Below are 23,341 nucleotides of genomic sequence, written 5' to 3'. Positions count from 1 at the left end.
ATTATTAAGTTAAACAAAGAATCGTTCTTTGCTCTATAGTTTACTCGTGTACATTTCTCAGTGTCAAAGGAATAGTGCTTCGAAACTATTCATTACTGTGCAACAACAACAACAAAAGTTATAATTTTTATAATCTATTTTTGTTCTTAACTGACCGTTTTTAAGGTCTAGACGGCGATGAACAGCTGATAACTTTTATTCCATTTAGAAATTTCATTTTATCTTTCAGTTATGGCATTGTTGCCACGTCTGTAATTGGGCATGTGTTTCCCTTTCATGACTCTAAATTGACGATTTCTTCCACTGTTTATGTTAGCTTGCTAATATACGCCTTTCATTTATATTAATAAATATACTTAATTAATATAACTATATGCAATTTATCGAACTATCGAAAATGTCTTTAAAATAGAAAATACATTTTCCAGAATATCGGCCTAGTGTCTAGTTGCTCCTCACCATCAAAAACTTATGATAACTGAAATTAACAACAATTATTTCTTAAGTCAAATTGCAGATATGTCTCCAAACTTAAACCACATGACCCTAAGCTTCGATCATCCTTCGGTGTTAGGGAAGCAACCTGATACCACATCTGTATGTTTGTTCGTTTTTACGTCCCTTCCAACAAAAAAAAAATCCCTCAATTTGGCAAACCACTTATTGCCGATGGAGGCCTGCAAATCGTAAGGCCATTAAACAATGAGAGAAATCTTTCGTGCTACCATTAGCTTCAACACAAGACTTGTTTCATTTTAAGGACATATCTTCTTTTCCCGCAGTGAGATTCGATTCCGCGACTTAAGGATCAACTCCTAAATCCGCGACTCATCTAATCACAGCACAGGCAACCAATACATGTAATTTGTGTGATTTAAGTTAATAGAGAGATAGGTAACCTGTTGCCACATCTGCAGGTATTCAGAAGATGCAGAGAGGGAACCTGCTACCACATCGTATGTATTCAGTGGATGCAGAGAGGTAACCTGTTACACATCTGTATGTATTTAATGGACACAGAGACGTAACCTGCTACCACATCTGTATGTATTTAATGGACACAGAGACGTAACCTGTTACCACATCTATATGTATTCAATGGACACAGAGAGGTAACCTGTATGTATTCAATAGACAAAGAGAAGTAACCTGTTACATATCTGTATGTATTCAATGGATGCAGAGGTAACCTGTTGCCAAATTTGTATGTATTCAATGTATGCAGATAGGTAACCTGTTGTCACATCTGCATGTATTCAGTGGAAGCAGAGAGATAACCTGTTGCCACATCTGTATGTATTCAGTGGAAGCAGAGAGATAACCTGTTGTCACATCTGCATGTATTCAGTAGAAGCAGAGAGATAACCTGTTGCCACATCTGCGTGTATATATTCAGTGGAAGCAGAGAGATAACCTGTTGCTACATACATTTGTATGTATTTAGTGGATGCAGAGAGGTAACCTGTTGCCACATCTGTATGTATTCAGTGGATGCAGAGGGGTAACCTGTTACATATCGTATGTATTCAGTGGATGCAGAGAGGTAACCTGTTACCTTTTACACATCCGTATGTACCCTCATTGGACACAGAGAGGTAACCTGTTACCACATCTGTGTGTATTCAATGGACAAAGAGACGTGACCTGTTACCACAACTACTTACTGTATGTATTCAATTGATGCAAAGAGGGAACCTGTTACCACATCTGTGTGTATTCAATGGACAAAGAGACGTAACCTGTTACCACATCTGTGTGTATTCAATGGACAAAGAGACGTGACCTGTTACTACAACTACTTACTGTATGTATTCAATGGATGCAAAGAGGGAACCTGTTACCACATCTGTATGTATTTAATGGACACAGAGAGGTAACCTGTTACCACATCTGTATGTATTCAATGGACACAGAGACGTAACCTGTTACCACATCTATATGTATTCAATGGACACAGAGAGGTAACCTGTTACCACATCTGTAAGTTTTCAGTTGATAAATGGTATTACCGGTAACTTGTTACCACATCTATATGTATTTAGGGAATACAAGGGAAGTAACTTGTATGTATTCAGTGGATATATGTATATATTTGTATGTATTCTTATTTACTTCTGAAACAAAAATAAAGCTTATCTTGTTTAATCGCTTTGAAAATTTACAACAGATTTCACATTGATGGAGTGATCCATGTTTGTGTCTCAAAATCGGATCTAAATAACTGATACAAAAGTGAAACTTATACAGTCCCTCAGACGAGTCGAGTCATTATTCAAAGTCTGAACTTGTTTAATAATATTCAATAAAATAGTTAAAAAGCAGAATGAGAAGAACATTTGAGTTCCTGATAAGAGCAAATATTTTTTCAAAATTTAATAATCGACTGTTTCCAATTTTGTTTTTCTGTAATCACAACCGACAATGGGATAAAAAAACACCATCCATACTGGTTTCTAATCGGTGATTGTTCAATGAAAATCTCAACAGATTTGATATACGTACCCTGCAAACTGGCCTCTTAACTTTAAGTTTCTACGCAATTTTACTCCTTTAACTACATGTATGTCATGATCAGTTAAATGTTGGTTCATTTTTAATATTTTGACATAAACAGATTAACTACTGTACTATTTTCAAAGTAATGTACAAATTATAGTCTGTACATTTATTCAAAACTGTATTGTCCTTGCATTGTCATTGGCGTCTTCATTGTATCCACCAGAGTGTTCAAGATCCGGGTCTTCATGGCGCTTAACAACAACATTATATATAGCACCTTCATCTTTCCCTCTTAAGTCTTCTTCCTTGCTTTCTTCTTTTGAATTATCGTCGTTTGTTATTTGATTTTTGGGTTGAGCGTGGTTTTTCCCGGGACTTTTTTCGTTACCTATAGTTACTTCTATCTCTACTTCATCGCGAGCCCAATCCTGAATCGTTCCACTGCCAAACAGACCATAAATAATGGCGCCAAACACGTCAAACCCAGCGCACACAAAGAAAACGTATCGCCATTCTGACTGTGATTTCTGCAATTGGGTCAAATATGGTATTTTACCAATCTACTCAGGATATTGCAGGGGAAACAAGTACATATAAATATTTATACAATCTTCGATTCAACTTCTACCCAACATCAATAAGGATTCGAAAATCAAAAATGACCTGGTGAATTTGCTAATATAATTATATTTCTTACATTAGGAGTAAGTTCCCCGGCAACAATTGGTGCTAACATCCCAGGAACGGTTGCCATGGTGTTAGTGATTCCATAGAGCACACCGGCGTACCTAATTGGTGTTAGAACATATATATACAAAATTGAATACATGTACACGTATAGTATCATCTCAGAAAGGCGTTGGTTAACATTAAATTTTTGTGATAATTTTCAATCATTTGTTCAAATGAAAGTTTATTTTATTTTATTTTATTTTTTTACTTTGGAGCAATGTCCACATGGTTAACACTAAATCCCGCCCGACACAGGCCAGTGAACATCACGGCAAGAGACAGCAGTGCCACCGCTACGCCTCGCTGGTCACAATCTGTGTATCCTACTGCCACTGACATGGCGCCGGCACCAATAAACGCTGCAATAAATTCTCTACGGTCTCTAGTCTCTTTTTAATATAACTTAAATCAATTTTGCAATATTTGACTTAGAACTATAATGTAGTCTTAACTGAATCTTGGTTCCAAACTGACACCCTCTCTATAATATGGTATAAACCAAAATGGAATTTTTATCCTTGAAAAAGTATCGAAGGCAGTCAAAACTGATAGACTCTCTACAATATGATATTAAATAATTCTGAATTTTAATTTTTGAATGGTGCATCAGCATGATACATCAGCATGTGCTTCCATTACATGGTGGCACTTATTTCGTAAACTACCATTGTAACGATCCAAATTGATGGAGATAAAGGATAAGAAAAACGTTGTTATTGTAACTAAATCTCTCAATACCCGAAATCTGATAGAATTTCCTGGTATGAGTGGTGTTGAGGATGCGTTTGGATCGTATGATGTCCGCTGTTTGACCCGCAAGAAATCCCGACACTGCCTGGCAGATGTAAGGTAACGCTGAAAGCGCTCCATTCTGTAAAAATAATGTCGAAGAAAGCGATTCGCCATAATTTGCAATGACTGACAATTCATTCATTAATGTCAAGTATACAAGAACTTTGTGTAAGATGTCAATTATTCAAGCTTGAATTTGAACTGAATTGTTTGTTTTTGGCGATTCACGTGATAATGATTGACAAATGCTTGAAAGCACGGTATATTCAAGTATATTGTAAAATATAACAATTTGACTCACGCTTTTTATATCAAACTTGAGGACTTCTTTCATGAAGGTAGGAAGACTGGTCAACAGGGTGTAATTTGTCCAGTTATTACATACATGTGCCGTCAGACACGCCCACACTGCAGATGACATTGCTATCAACTTCCAAGGTGTTTTCGGTGTCTGGTTTTGAAAAGAAATATTTTAATTTCAACTGCTTTCTTATCTGTCAAGCCGTCACAGTAGCTCAGTTAGAGCGCTTCCTCCGTAATCGGAAGGTCGTGTGTTCAAATCACGGCTGGGACTAACCTAAGTCGATAAATAATAGGTAGCAACTGTTCCTTCCCCAAGCGCTCGGCGCTTTGAAGTGAAAGTTGCCAGTCTTTCGAATGAGGACTTAAAAACCGAGGCCCCGTGTCACGGTAGGCGTTGGCACGATAAAGAATCCTCACTGCTCAATGGCCCTGAGTGCCGAGTAAAGGTCTAAATTTGAAGTTCTTCACCGGTATCTATATGAGTGAAAAATTCTCGAACGGGACGTAAAACAACATACAATCAATCAATCAATCTTATCTGACAAATGGAGATTCAAATGTACGTGTCTGGTCTGAAATTGTATAGTTTCCTTGTCGTATATTATCTACATTTAGTGTAGTGGAGACCGGTCCTTCGGATGAGACCGTATAAACGAGGTCTCGTGTCGCAGTAGGTGTTGGCACGAAAAAGATCCCTCACTGCTCAATGGCCCTGAGTGCTGAGTATAGGTATAAATTTGCAGCCCTCCATCGGCAGTGGTGGCGTCTACATGAGTGAAAAATTCTCGAGAGGGGTGTTAAAAAACAAAACAAACATACATACATACAATTAGTGTTTACTAGTGTATAGAAAAAAAAATATTTTTATGCCCTCGTGTCGAAGATTCGGGGTATATAGTTTTTGCCCTGTCTGTCCGTCTGTCTATCTGTCTGTTTGTCCGCAAAAACTTAAACATTGCCAATAACTTTTGATTGGTTGGAACTATGGCTTTCATATTTCACATGTGTATTCCTTGTGACAAGACCTTTCTTTGGGTACCATCAAATTTGACCTTTAAACCCCGACCTTGCAGTTTTGCAAAATTTTACCAAACTTTAATCTTGGCCATAACTTTTGAACAATTGGTGCCAGGGCTTTCATACTTCACATGTGTAATTCTTGTGACAAGACCTTCCTTTGGATACCAACAAATTTCATCCTTAGACCTTTACCTAGGAGTTTGACCTTCTTTTGAAAACTTTAACCTTGGTCATAACTTTTGAATGGTTTGTGCTAGGGCTTTCATACTTCACATATGTAATTCTTGTGACAAGACCTTCCTTTGAATACCAACGACTTTGACCCTTTGACCTTGACATTTAAGATTCCTATTTCTTGTGACAAGACCTTCCTTTGGATACTAACAATCGTAATCCATTGACATTGACCTTGGAGTTTGATCTACTTTTGAAAAACTTTAACCTTGGCCATAACTTTTGAGCGATTGGTGCTACGGCTTTCAAATTTCACATGTATATGTCTTGTGAGAAGGCCTCTCCTTTGGCACCATTAATTTTGACCATTTGACCTTGACCTTGATGTTTGACTTACGTTTGAAAAACTTTAACCTTTTCCATATCTATTCAATGGCTGCTTTCATATTTCACAGTTATATTCCTCGAGACAAGACCTTACTTTGGGTACTAACCTATTTTATTTGCAATCGAGAAAGTTTAACCTTTGCTTTAAGTTGCCATACGGGGGCATCAGTGTTTCACAAACACATCTTGTTCCATATAGATTCAGAGTGAAATGAAAGTTACCCGTATGGTTGTATTATACTCAATGGATGAGGTTATATACTTTCTTTCTGCATTAGAAATGCGTGGGTGTTGATCTGGTGTATCTGCTGTGACGTAGAACCATGCAAAGACCCACAACAAAGTTAGTCCACCTAAAGATAAATAAATCATAGTCAGCCCACCTAACGACAGATAAAATCAGCCCACCTACAAATGAAGAAAATCATAGTCAGCCCACCTAACGACAAATAAAATCATCTATTAGTCAGCCCCCTATCGACAAATAAAATCATAGTCCATCTAACGACAAATAAAATCATAGTCAGCCCACCTACAGATGAATAAAATCATAGTCAGCCCACCTACAGATAAATAAAATCATAGTTAGCCCACCTACAAATAAATTAAATCTGAGTCGGCCCACCTACAAATGAAAAAAATCTGAGTCAGCACATCTAACGACAAATAAAATCATAGTTAGCCCACCTACATATGAATAAAATCATAGTCAGCCCACCTACAGATAAATAAAATCATAGTTAGCCCACCTATAAATGAATAAAATCTGAGTCAGCCCACCTACAAATGAATAAAATCTGAGTCAGCACAGCTAACGACAAATAAAATCATAGTTAGCCCACCTACAGATAAATAATTTTTGTCCACAAAGAAATAAAAATGTCGCTTAGAATAAAATAGATTTTGAACAAAAAAGTCTTTTTAGACCATATAGAATTTTTTTAAAGAGTCTTTTTAAGACCACAATTTTTTTTTTACATAATATAGAGATGAAAAGTCGTTTTACACAACATAGAAATAAAAGGCTGTTTTTGAACCACATAGACATCAAAAGTCAATTTTTGACCATATAGAGATATAGAGTCACTTAAGACCACAAGGATATAAAAAATCGTTTTAAGCCATAAAATTTTTAGAATTTTTTAAAAGATCACAAAGAAATTTTACACCAAATAGAAATGAAAAAGTCGTTAGGACAAGCACATGGAGGTAAAAAGTCGCTTTCAGTCCACAAAGAAATTTTAGAACAGATAGTAAGAGAAAATGTCGTTTTTAGACCACATCGAGATAAATACTTTTCATTTAAGACATCTAGGGAAAAATGAGCTTACATAAGTTGTGATTGATTTTACATTATCTAATGAGATTACCACAATCATAGTCAGTTTATACAGTTAGACTACGGACGTATATACCACCTATAGAACAGTTACAATTCTACAGGCGGGAAAATACTCTCTAAATAGTCTGTCGTTAGAGAGTCCTAAAATTGTTTTCAGGTAAGTTAGAAGATATACTTTCTATTCATATAAGTAATGATAAAGATGTTGTGTTTGTATATTCATTTTTTCTTACTTAGTACTGGTCAGTTGAATGAATCGATAATTAGCCAGTTATCATTCTGTCTATAAAGTGAATAACCTGTGATGTAGAAGATTGAACCCCATCCGTTGTCAAATCCGTACTGGCATAAAAGTCCCGATGTAGACAAAGTCAACACCATACCAAACATAGTACCTAAAAGTCATGTATAAAGCTATAGAGCTAATGTGCAATGACAGGTGCCACGAATTATGATTCCTAATTGATCAGATATATTTCAGATAAGTTAAGTTACCTAGGTAAGTGAAGGAGATCAGTTTACTTCTTTCTAATGGCGGTGCCCAGCGTCCCCATAACGACTGAACCGCGGGAAATGACACCGCCTAAGAAATTTGAACATATCACCAAAAAGAGGATATGTACAGTAAATATTGATCAATAAACATATTTTACAAAACATTGCTCTTACCGTTGAAAGGCCAAGAAGAACCCGAAGTACATACACCAAGATTATTGAACTGCGCGCGCATACCGGAAATATCAGTGTGCAAATGGAGGCAATGAACATCCCAATGCCAAGTACCCGTCTTCCTCCAAACCTGTCAGCCAGCCATCCTCCAGGGATTTGGGTGACGATGTAACCGTAGAAGAATGACGCAAGAATAGTAGACTGGGTGGTTTTGGACCAATCAAATTCGGCGTGCTGGAAGTTTATATACATATGTACATGTATGCTGTTATAGCGAGCGCAGCGAGCGGCGCAAAGCGCCGCTCGTCACTGCGAGCTCTAACGACAACGCCTGGGTGAAGAGAAAATTCGGACTACTGCACATTCATTCAATAGAATTTTTTTCCGCAGTAATTCTGGACCCACAATGCATCGCTTGTTTAAACTACGTTCTCGCGAGAATAACAACAACAGTTTAACTAACAAAAAATAAACTCGCCTTGATTTAATGGATATATTGCAGATAAATAGTAAATAAAACGTTCTTCATTAAAGTCAACAATGTTCAGGCTTCGGTTTGGTAATGCAACTTAAATACGACGTCATGTGACGTCAGAGTCTAGACGCACCAAATGTCACGTGCAGTTTGACGAACGAGCCCGATCTAAATTAAACCTGAATAAATATCTGCGCTCGCCCTAACGGTCGCACCGTCAACATATTAGCGAGCGCCGCTCGTCACTGCGAGCTCTAACGACAACGCCTGGGCGAAGAGAAAATTCGGACTATTGCACATTCATTCAATAGAATTTTTTTCCGCAGTAATTCTGGACCCACAATGCATCGCTTCTTGTTCTCGCTGCTAACTTCGTTCGCTCGGTAACAACAACGAAAAATTCACAAAAAATAAACTCACCTTAATTTAATGGATATTGCATACAGATAGTAGATTAAACGTTCTTTGTTAAAATCTTCGCACTTTTTAAACTTTGTTAATGGAAATGCAACTAACATACGACGTCATGTGACGTCACAGTCTAGACGTTCCAAATGTCTCGTGCGGTTGAAGAGGCGGATCTTAATATGAAGTGAACGATGCGCTCGCCCCAACGGTCGCACCGTCTACATATTATAAGAAGGGGTATTTAAAATCTTTAAAGCATTGGTGGTAATATTATTCGACTCTTAAGAAAAAAAACTACCTCAGGACTTTTTCAAATAAAACCCAACTTAAAATAATCGGAATCAAATATAATGTTCAAGATTGCTTCAAACTTTGGAACTGGTGTCAACAATGCTCTCAAGGTCACTTTTTGTGCTCAACTAAATTTCCCTTCTGGTCCAATATCATCGAAGCCCTGAGTGAATGTTGTTGTTGTTTTTTTTTACTGTTTTGCTTGATTTATGCATAGTTGAATACATCAGTCATTCTACGATAAATGGACCAATTCAGAGTAAAAAACATGAAAAAAATAATTGTTTCAAATAGCAAAATGAACATCATAATTCTCTAAAGAACATATCAGTGAACTTGAAAACAAAGAATTGTCCACAAATCTGGTATCGTTAACTTTTTACAACAATTTCAAGATACCATTGATTTTAATGTAATGTCACGGAAGTTAATGCTTGATCAAGCCTTATTATTTTTTAAAAAAAGCTGAATTTGACCAAATTTTCGTTTCTGATGTTCAGTAAAGAACGCTAAAGTATGATTTATGAAGTCTGGCATGAATCCGAATCTAAATTAAATTTTCGGGAAAAATATCGTTACGGAAGTTAATCGTTACGGAAGTTAATTCCCAGCAATAAAAGTTAAAATTCTCTTCAATAGTTAAAATCAAAGTTTATTTTAGGATATTAAACAAAAGTATAAAGCATTTCGCTCCCAAAATAATAAAAATTTTTATACCTTTAATGCAAAAACATGAATTACCGTTTCGGAAGTTAAATTTTTAAGAGAGACAAATGTTTTTGTTTAATTCATTTTGTTACATGTATGTCGAAAATGTAATCGTCAAAAATAGCTGACTCGCAACTAGAATCGATAATATAAGGTTCCGTGGTCACTTTCAGATAAGTTTCAGTTCTTTTTGAAATCTGCATTCTATGCGTGAAATTTAAAATAAAATCGTTACGGAAGTTAATCGATTTTTAGCGACATGCTTATGAATACGCATGAAAGGAGATCTATGCATTTCTTTGCGAGAAATGGTTTGATTTCTTTTTATATAGGATAAAAGACATTTTTTAACATTCATTGCAATCTATTCGGAACGATTTTACGGCTGAAAATTTCACCTTGAAATTTATAAATAAATGAAGCGACATTAAGATTTTCAGTGGAATACGTTTTTCAACATTACATTATGTTCATATCAAAACTTTAACTGCATATATATCGGTGGATATTTACAAAACCATGTGTGTATGTTAAGTCTTAGAGTTGAAATCGACCTTTAAATTTATAGTTAAAATATTACAACGGTAAATTTGTAAGCGACAAAAAAAAAATTCTCAATTGGTCATGTTTTTGTAGAATGACTGACATATCCATATGGGAAACAGATGCTTGTTCTAGTATGAGTCTGTCCATCAATACAGAGACATAGCATGATATTTAACAATCTATTTCTCTGGTCTATTGCAATATTAAATCACATTATATGTTGGAACCTTGGTTGTCAACAATGGTAAATGATCGCATAACACGGAACTTTTGTGTAAGAAAGAAAATTGATTTATGGCTTTACAACAAGACGTTTTTTTTTAAGTTCTAATTTTTTTTTACCCCTCCCCCTTTTTTAAAGATATAATTTGATTAGCACAAACGGGATCTTGTTTTCAATATATTAAGTTTTTAAGTTGTACAGTACATGTACCTCGTATACGGAACTGCTTTCGTCGTCAGTGGTACAGGGACTTAGGTCGCTGATGCTGGCGTTATCACGTGTGCTGTTGATGGAATTCTGGGATTTTACCATACAGACGATAGCTACACTGAGATTCACTCGCACGGCGTAGACGCAGATAAATCCCAAGAAGCCGATGTAGGCTGTCTTCCAGCGTTGAGAGAAAAAACATGGTACATCGTCATCACCTAAGAGGGTTTCATTATTTTAAATATACCATTATATTGCGTTTACGTAAGAAGACAGAGTCAAAACCATACGTTTCTTTTATGAAATTTGTATAATAATATAAAGGAAGGATTTATTTTTTAAAAAGTGAGTGTAGCGAAGTTTTGACAAAGTCACTGAACTGCACTTTGAAGCAAGCAAAGAGTGCAAAATATAAATGCCGGGAAATCTACTGCATCGTTGTAATTGCATAAACAACAATTTGAGCATGCAAAGGTCAAGAATATGCTTTATTTTCTTTTTCGAAAGGTTGTATCAAAATCCTTTGTCTTCTTAGCCGGATTTTTCTGCGCATGCGTATAATAAGGAGGAAGGAGTGAGGCAATATTTTCGTACTGAACCAGACAATATTTTTCCCTCTCCATGAAAGTAAATTTTCTGAACGTCATCCTTTAAAAAAAGAGCAAACTTATATGGGCCATGTAAAGATTATATTTTTATTTTCGATTTACAGTTTGTTTTTTTTTTCGGGGGGGGGGGGGGGAGGGGGGACACTGTGTCTCATAAAGAATACGGTAGCACAGTTCCCAGTTGAAGTACTTCGCTTTTCTACCTTGGGTTTTATAACTACTGATCAACCTGCTCTTTTTTTAATATGGACTATAGAAGAAATTACTGATATGAAATCCACTATATCTGGTACATGTATAAGATGACGCAGGTATACTATAATACTATTGTATCATAAAGAAATTTAGAAGAGCACCATTTTAATGCTAAGCAGTAATAATGCAGTGTCCTCTAATGAAACAATGTATGAGAACATCGATATCAACCACTTTAAATTATTCCTACTATATGACAATTGTAAAGAAAGATGACAATTATCTTCACTTACATTTAAAATCATTACAAATGCTTTGTTTTTTGTTGTTGTTTTTTTTTAAGAATAAATGCAGTCGCTGTTTTGGATGTCAGTGTTTCGTGACAGGGTGAACTTTAGGAAAATTAATCAACATTTATAGCATAAACGAAATTGTAGGCAATAATATTGAAACAATATTGAGAGGAAGTCGCAAGAAAAAAAAAATCAAAATTATGTTTATTTCCAGTTAATTAAATTTAGTCAGGTCTAAACATCAAAATTGTATAGTGTACAAACAATGATAAATAGTAAAGGATAACGTCTTTAAAAATAATTTAGCACAAATTCTCGGACAGAAGTAGCCTTACCATCATCTGTGATTTTCTTTTCCTTCATTTTTTCCTTCTGTCTATTTTCTATTACGAAGAGAATCAGACATTACGTTCACCTCTTGCCACCCCAAGCTATCGAGGTGCTTACCTCCCCTGGTATCTACTCCCACTGGGAGAAGAACGTACACACAGAGATAATAAATCACCGCCCCAATTCCTGGGTTTCCAGAGTCTTTGTGTATCCTCGTTTCGGGTAATTATTCTTTTATATAACATGACATCTTCTTTTAAATCAAATTCCTAAATTCCTCTTCAGCTAAAATAATCATAAAAGAAAAAGAAAATGCAGTTTCCAAATTTCATTTCCCATAAGCGCTTTCTGGATTTAATAATCCGTCTTCAGGTCTACATACTTTTAAACATTTCAAATGTATGTACAACTGAAGACAGTCGAAAAAGATATATGTGATTTTTGTATAGTATGGAATTTTCTGCTACAAATAAAGACGATAACATCTGTACCCAGGGACATAAATAACAGATACTCTTACAAACGCAATCTAAAACCCACCTTGTAAAGTTTTAATAATTTTTTTTTTAATTTCACCATACTCCTATAACCACGACGGTCTTCTGTCTAGCCTTGTGAGCCAAGATTTCACAATGTTCCATCTATCCTACAAATAGATGCCTGCATATTTAAAAAAAATATTTGACTAATTAAGACCTTGCTTGTGTTGAGAAGGAGATTTCCTACATTATTGATTCCCTGTATCGCTCTGTTTCAGTCCTGGGATTAACACAATTCGGAGATGCCTATTTTAGATTATATATATTTTTTCATTCCCTTCCCTTCATATCGGCTCACTAAGTGCCGAGTATAGGTCAAAATTTCCAGCCCACCACCGACAAGTGGTGGCGTCTCCATATGAGTGAAAAATTCTCGAGAGGGACGTTAAACAATAAACAAACAAAATCATATCGGCTCAGATCTTTATTTGAAGAACAGTGTGTTTTGATAAGCTTGGCTGATCACAACCGGTCTGGTGGATAGGGAGAAACTAAAGAGATCACGTGAGTCGTGATTGGCTCAAGTGAGCTAAAACAATTTTTTTTTAATTTCACCTGTTTCTTTCCTGATATCATACATAGTTATTATACCCTGCTGCTTTTTTCACTGTTAGTTGTTTGGCTTGCTTAATTAAAGGGGGACATTGGAGTATAAATAGCAGCCAATGAAATAAATGGTGGTTTATTTGATTTTTCTGGCCACATTCAGATTGCAGAGAGTTATTTACAAATGTTAAAATACTGATTCCCCTTTATCATCAGATGTTTGTCATGCTTGTTCTTCTCATTAATGTGCATCCTTGGTCACAAATTAAATTTACTGTAAAATTTTTTCTTAGCTGTATTTTTCATTGAAATATTTGAAGCAGGGCTTCTGTTTCTATTTAAAAAACAAAACTGACAGCAGTGGGCGTGATTTAGTTTGTTATTGTTTACACCGGATGTTGTCTACATCACATGCTGGCATGGCGGGCAGAACAGAATGCTGCATTGTTTGACTTACTTTCATCTCTAGATAAATCCAACCTCCAAAAGATAAAATCCATGATTCAGATTTTTGACATCTGTATTGAAATTGGAATAGTTATAAAATCCTCACAATATTTGTACAAAATAAATATCAAGTCAAAACACCTAGCCTATACAAACAGAAACAAACAAACAAAGAGAAGAAAATATCAATTTGATCATGTCGATTGACTGTCAACTATGAAATAAAAATTATTCCCACAAGTGACCCATGTATTGTACATCTTTTGGATTTGGTAGCCATGTTCTCACAGTATTCACTACGTATGTTGGCATAATGTCACGTCTGTGCCATTCCTGTCCTGGTGATGGGTAATTTAAAACTAAAATTCAAGGAAAACTGCAAGAGGTGAAAACATTTCTCACTTCTAAGCGCAATTCACCTGTAAACAATGCTGTAATAATCGAGGAACTTTTGGACTTTTGGTTAAAAAAAACACTCAGAGGACCAAAGTGTGGAGCTGGATCAAACACAATTTCCATCAACATATCTTCAAGTCAGGAAGAGGGATGTAAATCAGAAAATGTTTGTTTGTGCAGAGTCATCACTTCTAAATATATGTGAACTTTGTGAAGCTCATACCAAGAACTGTAATGGAAAATTGAAATTCTTTAAGAAAACCATGAAAGGACATGTTATCTCTTTGCGCCTCCAATGCTCCAAGGATAAAACACACAATTATTCCTGGTCATCATCACCATATCTGCCCAATGATGAATATCTGGTCAACCACAGAATATGTCATGGTCTCATGTGTAGTGGAATGCTACCATCTCATTACACAAGATTTTCCAATGGAAGTGGATTAGGATGCATCAACTGGGCCAGGAGAAAACATTTTTTTGAAGAATATAAAAATTCTGTTGAGGCCGAATATCAAGATTCCGTCCAAGATGCTCTACACGAAGAAATCGGGAGTTTATTTTAACGGATGCTAGACATGGATGGCGAAAAAATGTAAAAGATACATCTGTAGTGGCCATAGGTGAGAAATGTCATAAAGATTTAGATTGTTTCCATGTCACAAAACAACAAGATCCCGTTTCTCAACGACATGAAAGAATTGGCACAGAAGCTATTTATGAAAATTTCACCTCGCAAGATGTCACCATCAAGATTCATTCTCATGACAGAAATCTTAGTATCAACAAATTTATTAAAGATTCAGAAGAAACAACAAATCAGAATGATTTATGGCACTCAGTGAAAGCACTGAAAAAATCACTTAAAAATATCTCCAGTGGTAGTAAGAAGTCTGAGGGTTTTACCTGGAGTGAGCAGCTAGTGGACAAGACCGAACCGATTGCCACTCATATTCATTGGGCTGTGAGGCATTGTGAAGGAAATCCAAAAAAGCTACAAGAATTTATAGAGCATATAATTCCTCACTATGAAAACTCGCATGAAAAGTGTCATCCAGAGTCGAGATGCAGAAAAGATGAAAATTATGAGCCTTCCCGAGTTGTGTTAACAAGTAAAATTGACAAAAAACTTTTAGAAAATGCACTGAACGGATCAGTTATTTATAAATATCCTGAGGATTATGTTTTGGGTAAAGATACTTTTTATGTAGAGAGTTTTAATAATGTCATGAACATATTCCAGGACAAGAGAATAGTTTTTGGAGAAAACCAATATAAACTGAGATCAAACTTAGCTGTGTGCCACTGGAATGAAAACGTTGACAGGGAGCACACCTCAGTGTATCATTCCAGGAACCCAAATGCGCCACGAAGCCAGAAAGGGAAGAAAGTGTATAAAAAAACTAACATTTAAATACAGAGATAATATCTGGTGTAAATATGTGGAAAGCTTTTATTGAAATAAACTGTGATGTTATAGTTACACTACAGATATTAATTGGTTAGCGGTAAATACACTCACAGTTTTTCACTCACGAGGGCCGGAGCCCCGAGTGAATAAAAACTGTGAGTGTATTTACCGCTAACCAATTAATATCTATTGTGTAAGTTACTTGTACCAGAGGACCAATGAGAGAAAAGAAAGTTGATAATTAGCATCGCCTACTACGAGGTGTCAAGCCACGGTCCGGAGTCTGTATAAAAAGCTGTCTCCATCTGCAAGGATCATACTTCACTGCGTCACTGCTACTGCAATCTGTTGATAAAAAAATTTGGAATAGGTACGTGTGAAGATATTGTACCTTTGGAATGTTGAAGATTCAGAAAACATGATTTTTGTCAGATACAGGTACAGGGGTAGCGATTGTAGGTTTTTATATTCAAGCCGTGAACTCCGAAAGAAAATTTATCTTTCTAGATCTTTTTTTCTTTTTTCTTTTGAAAAAAGGGGTGGGTGGGTATGGGAAACATCGCCTTTGAACTTTTTCTATATCGCAATCGGCGTACAGAAAAAAAATGAAATGATTTGTGACATTTTAATGAAAGTTTGAAATGGTATTGGAAGTAAAAAAAAAAAAAACCCGGGGACTTCTGATGTGAAATTGCTATTTGTATTTGGGGACGGGAAAGAGAATGACGAGAACTCGAGATAGGACGTTTCATTTACTGATTAAGGATACGCGGAGAAAATATACAGAAACATTTATGAAGCGAACATCGACAAGCTAATGTTAGTATTTTTTAAATTAAAAATGTTGACTTAATTCATTCATCAGCCAGGTCTGGAAATTGATATCATTCATTCATCAGTCAAGGTCTTGTCACAGTATGGCTTGATGCCAAAAGGTGGGCGTGACTTAAAAAACTGTGATTCTTCTGGCAAATACACCACAGCAACATCAAAGCAAAATCTAAATTTACCGCCAGTCCTATGGTACAAAATATTGAGCTGAGATTATTTTGTTCATAGAGTATCAATATTGTAATTGAAACAAGTTATAATATTTTTATTTTAATCAGAATTGTATATATATATAATCAGTTATATAGTCAATCAATAAATCAGCAGTATGTCTTGTAAATCCTGCTTTGTATATATACACTGTAAAGATTATCACTGTGGGTTACTTGTTTAGCCAAGTAACACGTGTGCTGTCTTCTGTTATCAGCATGCTGGAGTTTATTTTTAACTTAGCTGCAGCAATAAGCGCCGACCTACGCCAAATTTGCTTAATTGCACTACCACCGGATTTTCAAGTAGGTCAAGCTCGGCCTTTTTAATTAATCTTAAGTAGAGATATAAAACTCCCTTGACATTAAAATGTCACAAATCATTTCATTTTTTTCTGTACGCTGATTGCCATATAGAAAAAGTTCCATGGCGATGTTTCCCATACCCCCCCCCCCTTTAAAAAAAACGATCTAGGAAGATAAATTTTCTTTCAGACTTCACGACTTGAATATAAAAGCCTACAATCGCTACCCCTGTACCTGTTCCTGACAAAGATCATGTTTTCTGCGTCTTCAACATTCCAAAGGTACAATATCTTCACAGGTACCAATTCCGAATCTTTTATCAACAAATTAGGTAACAGTGACGCAGCTAAATATGATCCTTGCAGATGGAGACAGCTGATATATACAACAGTGGCTGTCAGCTATCATCCGCAACTGTACTCGGCAATGCTGGTACCGGTGTAACCGTGATTTCTGTCGCTAGTGCTCAGGGTCGCTCTTAATAGAATATATAGGGAAAAGAGCGACTCTAATCACTGGCCTCTGCGCATGCCTGGGGATTTTAGTCGCTTCAAATCAAAGCGGTGCTCTACTGGTTTTAAATCCACGGTAATAGTATCCGAAGTCTTAGCTTTTAGTGTTTTATTTATTTATTTTAATCCTAAAAGTATGCAAAACAATTATATATGTTATTTAAAACTTAATATTGAATTTTCTTCGTATAGGATTATTCAATGATGTTTTAGATTTCTAAAATCTATTTATTTTCTACAAGGAAATAAACGACTTCAAATTTAATTAAAAATTTTGTAAATTGAATATATATTTTAAAAAAAAAAGAAGGGGGGAAAACATGCTACGGTTAACAATCTCTCAGTCATTTGTTTCAACAGGTGTGAACCATGCCCAGGGCGTTATCTTAGACAGGTGTCAACAATTACCTGTATGTTAATAACTCACAAACACAGCTCCCCGTGGTCATTTTTTACCAAAGGTGTGAAGTGTGTTTTTTTCATTCATTCATTATTTATTTCCTCTATTACAGAGATTTTTTAACATGACAAATATAACACAAATAAATTATGAATCAATCAAAGTGTGAGGAGAAAAAAGAATACATATTATAAGTAATGAAAAAAGAAAAGAAAAAAAAAAATCAAAGAACAAAAATACGCAAAACTGCGAATGCAGAGAATAATACACATATCATACACTAGGGGGTGGATGCGCGTTTGCATTGCCTGTTGTAGAGTGCACAGGAGGAGACGATGTGTATGGAATTCAGTTTTTTAAATTCGATTTCTTTTTTTGCAGTCATGACTGTTTGTGTTGGTCTTCCAAGAAGAATGTTGAATAATTCGTCTTCTGGAAGACCGCTTAATTCAGCTTCAAGGTGAACGTTAAACGATTCAGATAGAGAGTTCCACCATATGTTTTGTTGATTCGAAAGGGCTGGGCAGGATAATGTAGCATGGGAAAAAACGTCAGTAACAGGGTGACCACATAACACGCATGCAAACGGATTTTGAGCGGGTTTTGATACAATGAGTTTACAGATGAATTTAAAGTTTTGAATTTCACGGAAAGAATCTGCAATTTTCCACATGTTGATAGGCTTTGCTATACAAAATACCGCATTAAATCTGAGAAAGTCTGGGTCAAAGTCAGTTCTATCGGTACGTTGAAGAGTGTGGTTTTTGTAAACTGTTGAACGCACTATAGATTTCCATGATAATTTTGATGGGAACGATCCAGAAGAAAGCCAGATATTCAAGTAATGGGAAAGTTGGTACGTCTGGAGAAGAAATAATACATCCGGGATGAATCCCATTTGGTCCTCACTTAGTTGATAGAGGAAGGAGAATAAGCGCGAAGTAAAGATCTTTTTTGAAAGACAGTTGATATCTAGTCTACAAAGTCTGCCAAAGAAAAGAAGTTTCCTGGTATCAATTTCTGCAGTGATTGGAAGGAGACCCATGAGTTGTTCACAAATATCAGATCTGGTAAGTTTAGGAAGGTTCAAAACTTGTTTGCATATGCCGTGTTGCAGGGTGTTAAGGCGTCTTATATCTTGGTTCACCGTATGGTTCCACAGTTCGCAGCCATAAAGAACAGATGGCATGACTACAGTTCTGTAGAGATGAGACATCGTCCTTGGGTTTACAAGAGATATATCCATATCAGTTAAAGCGTAGAATGATTTCCATCCCTTGGAGCAAGCATTAATGATTCGAGATCTTGAATTAGTATTACTGCTAATAGGTATTCCTAGATGTTCGTATACTTTTCCGTATTGTATTTTAGAGTCTCCCAAGTTAATGTCTTTTTCTGCAGGATGTCTTTGGCCTCTAGCGCGGAATTGCAGAATGCTCGACTTAGAAGCGTTGTATTCAAAGCGCCATAGACAGGCATATCGATGCGCAATATTCATCATCGACTGCAGAGATGAGGGAGAGAGTGCAATGCATGCAATGTCATCTGCGAGCGCTGGAGAGTGGTAATTGTTATCGAATATAACACTGTGGTTTGAGTTCGGAGGTTGTAGCTCATTTAACAAGTCGTTAATGAAAACAAGATAGAGAAAAGTCGAAAGAACCCCCCCTTGCCTGACACCTTGTTGTACGGGAAACCAGCGAGACATAGTTTGATTAACAATTACAGCGCTTTCAGTGTTGTAATGACAGTCGTCGATGATTTTCCAGATTTGACCTGAAATGCCTAATTTATGTAATTTGAACATCAAGCCTTTTCTCCAAACAGTATCAAACGCTTTGCTTGTATCTAAAAAACTTATGTAAACATTACTTCCCATTTCAAGGTTGTGATACAGAGTTTCATGAAGATTAAATGAGGCTGTAAGACATCCTAATCCTTTCTGAAAACCTTGCTGTTGTATATTTGGGAAAGGTTGAGACAGTTGCAAGGAAGATATTTTGACAGATATGATTTTTTCGAATATTTTGAAGAGGCAAGGCAATAGAGCAACCGGGCGGTAGCTGTTACATGAGTGTTTAGGTTTGGAACCTCCTTTATATATGGGAGCAATTAAACCGCGTTTCCACTGTAAGGGGACACATCCGACACTTATGACAGCGTTGTACAGTTTGCTGAGACAATCGGCTATGGAGTTGCCAGAATGAAGAACATGTTCGTTGGTAATGTAGTCGACACCTGGGGCTTTTCTACGCTTGAGAGAGGATATGGCGGCAATGACGTCATCATGCGAAATGAAGATAGAGTTATCGGAGTTGCCGCACTCTGCCTTAATGCGCATGTATTCTGAGATTACTAAATCTTTGAATTTATTGTCAAAATTTTTGTTCTCGCTGTTTCTATAGATATTTTCATAGAAATCGGCAAAGGCATTTGCTATGCCATCTGGCTCTGAATGGATTTCTCCGGAAGCTTCACGGATTTCAGGAAAATACCTGGAAGATCTTGGGCGTCTTTGCTTGACTAGTCTCCAAAATAGACGCAGGTCAAGATCTGCAGCTTCGTCTATTTCACGGTATGTTGACTGGAGAAAGATGTCGTATTCTTTATCGTGGGCATTTCTGAAAGCACGTTTAGCTCGCTTATATTCGCGGTATGAGTCGAACTGCATACCTCTGGGTCTCCCATCTTGGATCCAGCAGCGGCGCTTAGCTCGCTCTGTCGCATGAAATTCTTTGACAGTCAGTGATTTGAGTCGCTCTTCAAAATGGCGATTTCAGAATTTATCAGAACTAACATATTTATCGCCTGTAAAACCAGTAGAAAGTGGAATTTGATGCCGGTTTCATTTGAAATAGATAATCTAAGTGTAGTTTAATAATTCTACATGAAAATATGAGGGAAAATAATTATTTTGAATTAGTTATGAGCATCAGTGATTTGAGTCGCTCTTCAAAATGGCGATTTCAGAATTTATCAGAACTAACATATTTATCGCCTGTAAAACCAGTAGAAAGTGGAATTTGATGCCGGTTTCATTTGAAATAGATAATCTAAGTGTAGTTTAATAATTCTACATGAAAATATGAGGGAAAATAATTATTTTGAATTAGTTATGAGCATCAGTGATTTGAGTCGCTCTTCAAAATGGCGATTTCAGAATTTATCAGAACTAACATATTTATCGCCTGTAAAACCAGTAGAAAGTGGAATTTGATGCCGGTTTCATTTGAAATAGATAATCTAAGTGTAGTTTAATAATTCTACATGAAAATATGAGGGAAAATAATTATTTTGAATTATCACCCATTGAAATCTGGATGAAATAGGTTTTGGGGTTCAAAAGAAGGAGCTGAAAATGTTCAAAACATTTACAACTGACCAATGGACGAGTGACTCAGGTGACATAAAGAATTGCACTCCCAGTCTATCCCTGGGGGTCATGATTTGAGCAAACTTTAATCTGCATTATATAAGGATACTTGCAAACAAGATTTTAGGTTATCTTCCTAACAAACACTTGCTAGGAAGGTTAAGGTTATCTTCCTAGCAAACACTTGTCCATATAAAAGAGATCTTAAATTATCCTTTACCTCATTACTTTATACCCTATCTTCACATTAGATGAATGATCCCTTACTGTAGCCCTACAATCCCCATGGGCCATAATTTGAAAAAAATTGTATCTGCATTGTCTGAGAATGCTCTCATATTGTTACCACTTATCATGGCCCTGCTTTTCAGTTCTCGAGAAGATTTTTCCGACATATTCCTAAATAAAGCTTTAATTCTTCAAGAATATTGCCACTCCAACTCTACCCTGGAGATATATTCGAACTGCACTACTTGAGGATGCTTGCATATTATTTAATATCACTTATAGTCCTGATGTTAATGATGTCTTGGTTTAAAAGATACGTGTGAAAGTCGGTCAATATATGGGGTCTCACTTGCTCAGTGGTTAAAGCCACGGTACATGTATGCCAAAGACCCTGGGTTGAGTCCCTCTTGAAACTTGATTTTTTACCACCTGTTATATTTGGCACCCAATATGATAAGAATATTTAAAAAAAAACTAGAAATATGTCCATAGGACATGAATGCCCCGCCAAGGGTATATTAGTAATGCAACATTTTAACACAAATTGAGAAAAGTGAGGTCAAGGTCAAAGGAAAGGTCAAGGTCAAAAAATATTGCTGCAGTTGAATAGCTTACATCAGTATGTATCAGCATATGACATTTGATTCAGAAACTAATTTAAGAAAAGTGAGGTCAAGATCAAAGGAAAGGTCAAGATCAAAAAATGTTGATGTAGTTGAAAAGGTTACATCAGTATGTATCAACATATGAAGTTTGATTACACCATCTTGAATGGTATCTTTAAAACTGAGCTAAACACTAATTTAAGAAAAGTGAGGTCAAGGTCAAAGGAAAGGTCAAGGTCAAAAAATGTTGATGCAGTTGCATAGCCCTCATCAATATCTATCAGCATATGAAGTTTGATAAAAATATCTTGGATAGTTTCTTTGAAACTGAGCTTTGAACAGAGCTAAACGCAAAGTGTGACGGAAGGACAGATGGAAGGACAGAAGGACGGAAGGACGGAAGACGGACATGACAAACACTATATGCCCCGGCCATATTCATGGCGGGGCATAAAAATCCTGAATTTTCCTGTATATTCCTCCAAGAGATCTTTCATATGCACCTACCATCCTGGGCATGATCTGAACAGAGTTGAATCCATACTACTGGTACCTGATGATGTTTGCAAATCAATATGACTAATTGTGGCTCTGCTATTTCTTGATATTTTTTTTTCTTAAATAAGTAACAGGAACGGAGAAAAATCTGACAGACCAGACAGGGATTCAAACCCGGGCTCCCTGAATCTCCAGTCAGAAGCTTTACCAACTGAGCTATCGAACCCACCTGACCTCCACAAATATTTCTACTAGTAAATTAAAACAAAAATATTCTTTTGGATGTTTTCAACAGTTTAAATTTTTCCAAGGTAAGGGGCTGACATAGGGCTGGTGATTCATAACCAGTTTCTTTTGTGCTAAGCAGATGAGGATCATAGAGTCAGAGACTCCCCATGGAAGGGACACCAGATCATCAGAGGTTTATTACTTCAACTCTCAGTATACCGGTACTCATTTTCAGCTGGGTGAACTGAGACAAATAAGACATAAGAAGCTTTAATTAATTAAGGTGTTCAATTCCTAATTGGACAAAATTCTCTATCTTTAAATATCAATCTGACATAAAATACTCTTGCATTCATCTAAGTATGGATTGATATGAGGAGAGAATTTTCAAAAATGTTACTACCTCATAAAGATAATCTCATTTTAATCAATATACCCCTGTAATCTTAAATACAGGTACTAAGAATACAAACAAATGTTGTAGTGAAAAAAAAAATTATTTAATTATTATTAGGAATAACACTACAGTTAAACTACTGGATAATGACTCCCATCATCAGTTTGATTAAGTGCATCAGATTTAACAATTTATGGGAGGAGAGAC

The 23,341-nt window shown here is 36.1% G+C and overlaps 1 protein-coding gene and 1 long non-coding RNA gene across 2 annotated transcripts in view; one reads left to right on the top strand and one right to left on the bottom strand.

The window, feature by feature from the left end:
* Window positions 1–23,341, top strand: part of LOC133171528 (uncharacterized) — a 213,946-nt gene that overhangs the window by 100,590 nt on the left and 90,015 nt on the right. The gene's annotated exons all lie outside the window — the stretch shown is intronic.
* LOC133172096 (sialin-like) lies at window positions 2,655–21,573 on the bottom strand. The gene is made up of 13 exons (XM_061306904.1): window positions 21,525–21,573; window positions 19,678–20,565; window positions 15,043–15,130; window positions 10,780–11,014; window positions 7,919–8,152; window positions 7,745–7,832; window positions 7,549–7,644; window positions 6,130–6,260; window positions 4,325–4,474; window positions 3,970–4,102; window positions 3,440–3,590; window positions 3,197–3,287; window positions 2,655–3,026 (listed from the first exon to the last, which is right to left on the bottom strand). Exons 1-13 carry the CDS (start codon window positions 21,571–21,573, stop codon window positions 2,670–2,672), a joined length of 2,691 nt encoding a protein of 896 aa, XP_061162888.1. The 3' UTR covers window positions 2,655–2,669.

This window comes from Saccostrea echinata, unplaced genomic scaffold (assembly GCF_033153115.1).
Source record: "Saccostrea echinata isolate AGI-Se365-2 ecotype Australia unplaced genomic scaffold, CSIRO_AGI_Sech_v1 ptg000054l, whole genome shotgun sequence".
Lineage (NCBI taxonomy): Eukaryota > Metazoa > Mollusca > Bivalvia > Ostreida > Ostreidae > Saccostrea > Saccostrea echinata.
The sequence above is the reverse complement of the archived record's forward strand: the minus strand, read 5'-3'. Positions and strand labels throughout refer to the sequence as shown.